Source organism: Borostomias antarcticus (genome assembly GCF_949987555.1).
Source record: "Borostomias antarcticus genome assembly, chromosome: 17".
Lineage (NCBI taxonomy): Eukaryota > Metazoa > Chordata > Actinopteri > Stomiiformes > Stomiidae > Borostomias > Borostomias antarcticus.
This window is the reverse complement of record NC_140250.1, coordinates 17,067,863-17,078,325: the sequence shown is the minus strand read 5'-3', so window position 1 is coordinate 17,078,325 and position 10,463 is coordinate 17,067,863. Positions and strand designations below refer to the sequence as shown.

The 10,463-nt window shown below is 43.5% G+C and overlaps 2 protein-coding genes across 2 annotated transcripts in view; both read right to left on the bottom strand.

The window, feature by feature from the left end:
- Window positions 1-777: 777 nt before the first annotated feature.
- LOC311320510 (SPEG neighbor protein-like) lies at window positions 778-2,328 on the bottom strand (the record flags this gene model as incomplete). Its single annotated transcript, XM_084452272.1, has 4 exons — window positions 778-916; window positions 1,055-1,196; window positions 1,523-1,830; window positions 2,222-2,328. 4 exons carry the CDS (start codon window positions 2,326-2,328, stop codon window positions 778-780), a joined length of 696 nt encoding a protein of 231 aa, XP_084308398.1.
- Window positions 2,329-3,580: 1,252 nt separating this feature from the next.
- spegb (striated muscle enriched protein kinase b) overlaps window positions 3,581-10,463 on the bottom strand; it is a gene marked incomplete at its 5' end in the record, with an annotated part of 39,818 nt that continues 32,935 nt past the window's right edge. Inside the window, 7 exons of the mRNA XM_084451508.1 lie at window positions 3,581-5,791; window positions 6,233-6,382; window positions 6,491-6,566; window positions 6,805-7,028; window positions 7,986-8,225; window positions 8,705-9,560; window positions 10,030-10,206. Coding sequence (XP_084307634.1) covers window positions 5,536-5,791; window positions 6,233-6,382; window positions 6,491-6,566; window positions 6,805-7,028; window positions 7,986-8,225; window positions 8,705-9,560; window positions 10,030-10,206 — 1,979 coding nt within the window. The 3' untranslated portion in view covers window positions 3,581-5,535. The remainder of the gene's footprint in view (window positions 5,792-6,232; window positions 6,383-6,490; window positions 6,567-6,804; window positions 7,029-7,985; window positions 8,226-8,704; window positions 9,561-10,029; window positions 10,207-10,463) is intronic.

Below are 10,463 nucleotides of genomic sequence, written 5' to 3'. Positions count from 1 at the left end.
ATACTGACAAATACCATTAAAGAGAGGTAAGCTGGCGCGTCTAGTTTGCAAACATAACCCTCATCTCTCATTATATAAGAGGAAGGTTTGAAAAACGAATTGCAAAGTTTGTTCTCGACAGATCCTAAGGGGGGCCTTGAGACCGACTAAGGAAGCGTGGAGGTAGCACGGGGAAAGTCTTCGCAGTAGGCTACCGCTACACTCATTGGTGACTTGAAAAGAAAGCAAGTTACTGATAATAAATAGAATGTGAACGAGATTTTTATTTTATTTTAATTGACTCTTAACTGGCTTTCACCTTCACCCAGCTGCAGGTTGATCCCTCGGACAGACTACTGAGATGGGTAGTTCTCTTAAAATACAAAAAAAAAAGTTTTCGGGAGCAGTCAGTCATAATCTGCTGTTTGCATAACTGCTTGATTTTACAATGACAACAAGTTGACAACACACTCATTCTCAAAGGTGTGTTACTGTAGTTACAGTAGTGTAGTTACTGTAGTGTGTTACTGTAGTTACAGTAACACAGCTGGGAGTGAGTGATGCTGAACTGTGAATTATGACTTTAATGATAAATAATTAATATTCAGTTATTACCATACACTGTTTGCACTGCAGTTCTTCAAAATCACTCATAGAAATGCCACAACACAGCGCACAATGTCCTTTATATTTTATTGGGACCAGTTTAAGTTATGTACATCTTTGAACACAGCACAATTCTGATTGTGGAGAGATATGTGATGATGACGTGACGTCCCAGAGTGGGTAGACTCAGAATCAGAGGATGTCCACACGTGCAAAGGACTGGTCCGTGCCGAGTTTGTTCTCCACAAATACCTCATACTTGCCAGCATCTGATAGCTGTGCATTTTTAATGGTCAGGATTGTGCTGGTGTCCCCAACATCATAGAATACTCTGGAAGAGAATGGTACAATTTGATTTAACATATTAACATTTACAAAGGTAAACAGGGATGTTTTCTACCTCAAGCATGCAAAAAAGATTGAGTATTACCAATGACTTGTTTTTATCTCTAACTAGACAGAAGCCTACCGTTCATCTTCGTCAATGTCCTCGTCATCTTTGAGCCAGCCGACGTCCGGGGGCGGCTTACCACTTATCTCTGCCTGGAGCACCACTGTCGTCCCTCTCTTCTTCTTCACATTGTCTGGCCCTTTAGAGACCTTAGCAGGGACTGGGGGAACACAAAGCAACATCTCATTATGTCTCCAGAATTATGTAGAATTATTTGCTGAATTATTCAGCTGAGGTGCAACATCCTATCATATGCCTATCTTGAATAAGGGATTAGCTGTTAAATCCAATAGGGGCGTTGTCAGGGATTTTGGGCTCCATGCAAAAGGTATTCCACAGGACCCCTTGTGGCAGGTTTTCTGGGTCCCATAGGGCCCCTTGATCACTCCCCCTTTTCTCTCCTTAATGATACCCATGGAAAAAATACACAACTGGTACCTTTTTTCCCCACCAGATTTTAGCAAAACAAAAGAGTTTTGTACACACCCTCCACTAGAATGCACGCAGATCCAGACGTCTGTCCAAAGGGGTTCTTGATGGTGACGGTATATTTTCCCAGATCTGCCAGGACTCCGTCCCTTACCACCAGCGCCACGAAATCCGGGTCCTCAAACACGTAGCGGTACTGCGATCCGTCCTTCAGCTCCTTGCCGTCCTTGGACCAGACGATGAACGGATCTGGGAAAGCGCTGACCCGACACTCCAGCTTGGCAGCGCTGCCCTCCACCAGAACTACGTCTCTCAGCTCCTGCAGGATCTTCGGGGGGCCTTTCTCCCGTAGTTCCTTGCGCGATCTGGACGGTAAATAAAAACACATGTGATTGGATGTCTGAATAGCGCTGGATGTGTGTGATATAGGAAAACGCGTGATTGGATGTCTGAATAGCGCTGGATGTGTGCGATATAGGAAGTCACTTTATCTCTTTAGAAAGCAGACTGGCTAACTGTCTTTGAACATTGTTTTCTATGACGGTTCCTTTGTCTACACTAGTAGCCATGTTATCCCATACAAATGGAATACTGTAGATAATGTTCAAGGTTTTCTCACACACACACATACATACATAGCCTACATGGGATATTAAAAGGTGTATATATTATTTAAAACCCAGCGATCAAGACTATTCCACCAGATAATAGTATTTCGCTGGAGTGTCAACAAAGAGGGAATCTGTGCTTGAGTACCTGTGACCTCGATAGGAAGCCTGGATGCGGATTGCTGCCTCCTGGATTTGCGGATCCTTGATGTCCAGAGTGCACCCTGGAGGAGGGGCAGCCTTGGCCTTGGACATCTGGGAATAAATTATGAAGTGGGATTGTGCTGAACAACTACTTCAGAATATCGTTGATCTGAATCATCAATGAAACCGTCGAGCATTTGACCCCAGTGAACCAAATCTTCAAACGGACGCAAATGTACTGTGCTGAAGCTTGCTTAACCGAGCACAAGAAGCTTTCATAAGCCAAGATAACATTATTACAATGTTATTTCTAAAACTGATCAGATATTACTCACCCTGGAGATGTTCTTTGAAGTGTGTGTTCACTCCGGAGTCAGCCTGCGAAGGGTAGCGTCTAGCTTTATAGCCAAGGGTCCGCAGGGGCCTCCAATGTCCCTCAAGAAACCAAGATGGAGGAGGCAGTGCACATTCCAGTACCGCGGTTGTCCTTCTTTGGACCTTCGTTTCAGGGACGGGCACGGCGTGGCCAGGCTGGTAAAGGATGAGCACCACAGAGCTATCAGTCAGTCCTTATATAGCCTTCTTATCAAATACCCTTGAGAATGCCTTAAGTAGCTAATAGGCTAGTTAATGGCTGTACTGAGTTCCAGGGTGAGGAGGTTGAAACGTGAGTGGTCCCTAGTGAAGGTACAGACACACAGGTGGGTCTCGGTATGTGGTTTGCCCCAGCTGACCGGGAGTATACAGTGTGAGCTCATGGAAACATTGACTCGTCTCATCTAATGTGGTTTTATAGTGTTTGTATTGTTTTTATACTGTTTTATATTGGTTATGATGTTGTGCAGCCAGGGCACCATTGTAAAAGAGACCTTGGACTCAATAGGCTCCCCTGGCTAAATAAAGGTGTGTATGTATATATATATATTAATCTAATTTATCGTTTTACAGACATCAATTGGGTTTTCATTTTCTTATTTATTTTTCATGATACACACAATGGGCTTTGCACAGATGTATATATATATATATATATATATATATATATATATATGTGTGTGTGTGTGTGTGTGTAAGGGAATGCATTTTAGAAATAATGTTGTAATAATGTTGAAATAATGAAATGAAATATTAATAAAATTTGGTTTATTAAAGCTTAATTGTGCTATGCAAGCTACAGTACAGTGTTTGCATCAGTTAGAATATTTGGTTAAAATTAATTATAAATTATATAAAAAAAAAAGATCTAGTATATTTTTAACTCAAATTCTGAATGACTGTCAGTATATGATTTCAGTATATGAAGTGCAGACAATTTAAAAGCATGAAAAACAAAAGCACATAATGAAACACTCTGCAAGTGAAACAAAGTTGAATTTCCTTTATTATTTAAAGCCATGTCAGCTGTCATGCCTATTCCATGCCAGATCCAGAGATTCACAAAACAAAAATAAAGTATACTGTAAGTTGCACCAAACATGACCACTCAATCAATAAATAAACAAACACACAAAAGCAATCCAGTTACTTAAATCCCCTCCCCCAAACTGAAGTGTGTATTTAATTAGCAAATGTTTGTTTTTCGGGCACTACAACATATTCAGAATATTTAATTTAGGTACAAAATTCAAAACCTTCTCCAAACACACTTTTAAAACCATATTTGAACTGATACAGGTATGCCTCTTTACTGATCTAAAACCATGCTATACAGAAAGGAACATATCTGAGGGTTAATATGTTGATATATATGTAAATAAACATTTTGTAGAACCCTCGTAAGCCCCAAAATATATATTGTCATATCATACAAAAAAATTGTGGTTGAATTTCAATTTGGCCCATGATGATTAGGCATATATAATGTATTTTATTTGATCACATGTAACTTATATAACTATATATCCTTAATCATTCGGAGTTTAAATTAACTGAAGAAGCTTGAGAATAGAACAGAACTACAAACATCAACTTAAATTCTATGATATCCCATACCCCTGGCAAAATATATAACTTTCACAACTTCACATTTTCTTATCTGTATGGATTTGACTCATACTTTAATACATACGGTATGTTCTGAATAGGTACAATAACTACTAAAACCTAAAAACAAAGATATATCCTTTTTTAAGTATCCTAACTGAAAAGTGGGCCATAGCAATATGCTAGTTTTCATTCTGTAACCATATAGTAATTTGCAAACAACAACCAGTCAAAAAATTCTGAAAATCGTGTAGTTTGAACTCACTTTAAAATCTGTTTAGAATTAACTGACCTTAAACTAAGGATTTGTCAAAAGGTTTATCTGAGCTGAAGGGCACTAACCCTTAAACGGTCTACTTTTTGACTCCAAATTACCTTTAGTACAAGGTATCATTAGTCTTGATAAGCTCAGTCTTGATAAGCTCATAGACATCTTTTGTGTTGTCCATAGGGGATAATGGAAACTCAGAGCAAATACTCTGACATTTCAAAGTTGATTGTTAATAAAAATGAATATACAATAATTGATCTATATGGCACTACTCAATCAGTATACAGTATTTTGCTTTGATCAATTGTTAGCTGTCCTGGTAGCTGTTGCTGATCATGTCTAAACCATCTGTTAAGGTGTTACTGACAATCCCATTCTGTTTGTGTATATTCTTTACAGAATATATTTTTGTCAATAACTATGGCATTGTTAGAAAGAAAAACCAATGTGCTCCTGATAAAATCAGTCTCAGAAACTGTCCTGATACATAAAACAGGTAGCAGCTGTATGTGTCCTTCATAAAAACTAGCAGAGAAGATAAACAGCATTTTGCTCTACAAATGTGACTGGTGCCAATGCGATGTGCTGACATTTAAAGTCTTTATACTTGGGAAAAGATGTTTGGAGAAAATATACCAACAGAAGCTTACAGAGTTCTCTATCTCTGAGTTGTGGACAGTAATCTCCTAACCCAAATCGAAGAAGCTCTGATGACACTGCACAGCATGTGAGGATGAAAATATCAAAAAGACAGCACAGGTGTGTCGTTAAGAATCGTGCATCATCTCAAGATCCAATAAGAAACTACAAAACAGTTGCATGATCACCTCATTGCTAGGCCCCTACTGCCTTGGAAGGGACCCCTGGGGAGCAAGAGAGGTCACTGTAGGTACGTACAAGTCATTCTGATCTAGACCTGCATTGTGTGATTTTGTGTTCGATTGGGCCTGAAAGGTCAAGCCTTAAACCTCAACCCACAAGGTTCGAGGGACCTTGTCCCTACCTCTTGGCCCCAAGTCTTCCCTCCTTTTCGTGTGCAGCCCTTCATGCCTTTGAGGCCACTCTCACTGGGTGACGGGTGTGACGGTCAAGCTTGGCATGGTGGGGCCGGTGGGGCTGGTGGGGGACTGTGGTGAGCTCTGGTAGGAGCGTAGCAGGACCTTGTGCTTGGTGGCCGCCTGAGCGCGCACCTGCTGCTGTTCGGCCAGGAACTCCTTGAGACGGGTGGTGGTGAAGGTGAGGGTCTGCCGACGCAGGCGCATCAGGTACGCGTCCTGGAGCCAGGAGTTGTTGAAGCAGTCCTTGATGGACGGACGGGCCCTGGAGGAGAGATGGGGATGGGTTAGGGCAGGCATTCCCAAACTGTGAGGCGGGCCTCCCCTGGGGGGCCCCAAAGAAATTCAGGGGAGGCGCGGAGGGATGGTTAGAAAAAAAATAAGGAAAAACATGTTTTTATTTTAGAATTTTCTATGGTTTTTATGAATGAAATGTGATTTTAAAGGTCTTTTTTTTATGGACAAATTTGGGGGGTTGGGGGGGCGCGGGTGTGTCACTGTTTTCAGAGGGGATGATGGAGTTTGGGAACCCATGGGTTAGGGTAAGGGTTAGAGGGCCCAACTTGAGACAAAGGTACTGCGTCAGCTTTGTACATTCATGTTGAATAGAATACTCTTAAGCGGAACATGTGTAAGTTCTGCAGTGCCCTCGTCATATTTTGAACACTGGACTGGAGAAGCTCCCCGAAACTCAAGGCACTCTTACCAAGGATAGCTACATAAGATCTTCTTGAGGAACAGAGAGGCACTCTGGGACACGTTCTGGTAGAGTTTACTGAGGTCGAACTTCGCGGCCTGGATCCTCGCCTCAGTCTCTTGAGGATCGGTGTCCATGAAGGGAAGCCTCCCACTCAGCCTGGAAACATGAATATGTCAATCGATGTGAAAGTCAGTGCCTATTCCTAGTATGAGCTGTACTGTATGTTCCCAAACCGAGTCAAACTCTGACTCGTACTGTACTTACATGATGAACGTCAGTACTCCCACACTCCAGATGTCGGCAGGTGGGCCGACCACATCCCCTTTCAGCATCTCAGGAGCTGTGTCAGGTAGGCAGCAGGGATGTCCGGGAAATCCACAGCATGCCGAAAAGTAGATCACATCAAAATCAAATCTACTTTCATTCACTTCCTATTTTGAATACATGAGTTCCTAATATAGTAGTATTAGAAATTGAGAAAACAACATGCTAGGAACATGACTATATGTGTGGGTACAATATTGTAAAAGCCAGACATTAAACCAGCCTTTCTTATTGAGGTAATTGACACCACTTACACATGTACTCTAACGTTCCAACAGGGGGACTGAACTGCTTGAGGAAGAGGGGGTTGAAGCTCTGCGCGCTGCCAAAGTCGATGATCTTCACAACGTTCATGTAGGTGACGATGATGTTCTCTGCCTTGATGTCCAGGTGCAGAATGCGTCGGTTATGGAGGTAGTCCAAGCCCTGTAGGATCTGGACAATGTAGGCCACCACGTCATCCTCTGAGTAACGGAATCTGGGACAAGAGGGAAAACAACACACAATTAAAGCTGCTACGCAGCGATGAGGCGGGGCCAGGCAATTTCAGTCAAGAAAGTTGACATTCCAATGTTCATTTTGCATCAGTTGAGGATTTAACTTGTAACCTCTGACACCAAGCAACATCCTCTATCTCACTGAGCTAATTAGCAACAACTCACAACTCAAAATCATTTTTTGACATAAAATTCTAAAAAAAATCACACTACATCTTGGATATGTTGCCAATGTTGTCACTTTTTATGAGGATGATCAGACGAGATTTATGAGGATTGATTTGGCGAGAATTCGTGGGAACTGTATACAGAACTGTTAACAGTAAAACGTTTTGATGCGCTGTGGGCTCAATTTTGCATATTTCAAAAATCTGTGAGGATCGTTTGGTAAGGACAGTCTGAAGATACAGTATATCAATTCCGGTGTCAATTGAACAAAAAATGTGGGAGGAGATTTGACAGTTTTTATGAAACTGTTTTACAGTTTATGAAAGCATCTGAGTGATGGACTTAAAAATTCCTGCAAGGTGAGAGCGTATGAAAGTTGTCTCACTGGGGACTACATTTACGTGGTGGTTTTACAGTGATAGCACCTATGGCTGATTTGTTATGATTTTTTAAAGTTTTAAACTTTAGACTGTTGCTGTAGCGCCACCTTCAGGTTTATTGACCTACAATGCAGGTTGAGGACTTTGGGTATAGTACTGGAGCTATGTGCAAAGTTTGGTGATCTTTTGTCCACGGGAAGTCAGACTTCAGTGGAAGATGGAGAATAATAATAATAATAGTAATAATAATAATATTAATAATAATAAAAATAATAATATAGGCAAATACAATAGGGTTCCGGCAGCTATGCCTGGCCCCTAAAAAGGTACAAGAACAATGGTGATTTACCATTTACCATTAGTTGAAAGGGTATAATAAAAGTGTCTGACCTGTCTATGAGGCTGTAGAGCAACTCCTTCCCACTGCAGCACTCTGAGATGAGCACCAGGTAGCGCGGGGTGACGTAGGCCTCGTGCAGCGCCATGATCTTCTCGTGGTGGAGCGACTTGAGGATGTCGTACTCCTGGAGCACCGTCTGCTTGCTCTCCGCCTCGTAGGGCACGATCTTGGCCATGAACAGGTTGCCGGTGGCGTTCTCGCGGCACTCTCGGATCACGCCGAAACGACCCCTGAACAACGAGACGAACAGTGAGAAAGACTTGATTATACTAGGGAAAGGTGCAATGGAGCGTAAAGATATACCATTTAGGTGCAGATAAAGATATGAAGTGACTTATTGGTCTTTCATCTATGCAATATGCACAGTATGCAATGTACAGTTTACACATTTACATGTAAAGACCCATCTTTTCTTCCTGGCCTTCGAAAAGAGTTCAGCCTGCCTCCTGGTAATCCAACAGTTGCTATTTCAGTCTCTTTTTACTTTATTTTGTAATTTGCTGCACTTTTATTTTGTATCTGAGCCCTTGTACAGTATGCGTATTTGCACTTTTGTACTACTTATATTCTGTATGTGTATTTTTTGCTCTATGTTTTTACCTGTGAAGAACTTTGGTTAAGTCACAGCTGTTATAAATGTGCTATAGAAATAAAGGTAACTTGACTTGCCTTGACTACACATAGATGCATTGTGTGTTCAGTTGTGTACCTGGCTTTCTCATCCATGAAGGTGTAGGGCTTCTGGGGCACGCCCTGGCGCAGCGAGCCCTCGCCTGGCTTCCCTGAGGGCGTCATCCGTCCCGACGGCGTCGAACGCCCCGAGGGGGTGGATCTCCCAGACGGGGTCAGCCGAGAGGGCGTGGCCCTGCCTTCCACCACAGGGGTCAGGCTGGACACCAGCACCACAGGTGGGGAGAGGGCGGGGGCCGGGGAGGGGGAGGCGGACGCAGCGGGGGAGGGCGGGGTGGCGCGTGACGAGGCGACCGGCGCGTACATGGGCACGGAGGAGATGGGCTTGCCGATGGTGGGGGGTGGGGCTACGGGAGGTGGTTGGGAGGTGGGAGGAGTTTTAGTCATGGGAGGGACAATATTGATGGGGCTTTTGGGTTTGGGGAGGATGGCGGGGGGAGCGGGTTTGGTCGGGGGGGCCGGCTGAGTCACAGCCGATGACGGCGTGGATTTTCCGACGTTTATGTTGAGGGTGGTCTTGGCTTTGGCCGTGGCAACTTGCGCTGGGGGAGGGGCCTGGGTCTCACCGACTGCCCGATGGGATGGGGCCGTACTAGCAGGGAGAGGTCCAGAGGGGGGGCTAGTTGGCACTGGGGGTGGAGTAGCGATAGAGACCTGTTTTGCGGGAATGGAGGGAGGAACCTTGGCCACTGATACAGGGGGAGGGGGCGGGGGCACTGGAGAGGGGGAAGCAGGAGGTTGGATGGAGGGTGCTGTTGATGGCCCCGCCCCTTTACCAGGTGCGGGCTTAATGGGGGGCACTGTCATTGATGACATCATCACAGGAGGGGAGGGGGCCGTTGTCACCACAACCGCTCCGCTGGAGTTTGGTGATTCTGTTGAAGGAGAATGAGGGTATTTTATATTTAATTATACTTAATCAAAACAACTATGTTTTACGTGGAATATTAAGAGCCCCAAAGAGGACATTCAAATGTGCACCAGAACTCTTAATTTAAAGGTTCTCCAACATATTCAGCTTTGACACCTTCAGTAGCTCTGTTGATCTATTGTACTTCACACACTCGTGATCCATCACTGAAAGTAGTGGGAATGTCATCAACTTTGTAGAATATTCTGTAACCTAACTTTTTAACAGTCTCCAGAGAATACACTGTAAATGCATTTAAGAACAGAAACTCTTACACACAGCACACATAACACAGCACAAGGCAGGACTAAGGAGTAAGTGCCTTCTTCTAATCAACAACAGTTGATGAGCAATAAAGGTCATAGTTCACTCTAAACCACATCTATTTGACCGTTTCGCTCTGGTAGCAGTGCGGTCTACAGTACTGTGCATACCTGAGGCACCCTGAGGGACATCCAGACACACTTTCTCTGACAGGTTGCTATAGGGGCCTTGGCCTGCTTTGTTAACACACGCCACCCTGAACCTGAACGAGCCACGCGCTGGTAGATCCACCACGTTGTAGTAGCAGTCAGCCACTCCTGTGGCCACTATCAGCCAGTTTCCCTCACCTGGGGAGAATATATAGATATACATGACATTATTACATATTACATTATTACATTACAGACATTACATTAATATATACAATACATTTAGTCAGTTTTGAATCAGATGGACGATGCTGGACAACACTTCATGAGCACAGGGAGAAAGACAATATCCACAGTGACAACAAGATGGCAGTAATGAGTTAAATGGCTGCGGTGATTCTACAAGTTCACACAGAGAGTAGAGATGAATGGGCTATAAACGCTGGTTTGTGGTC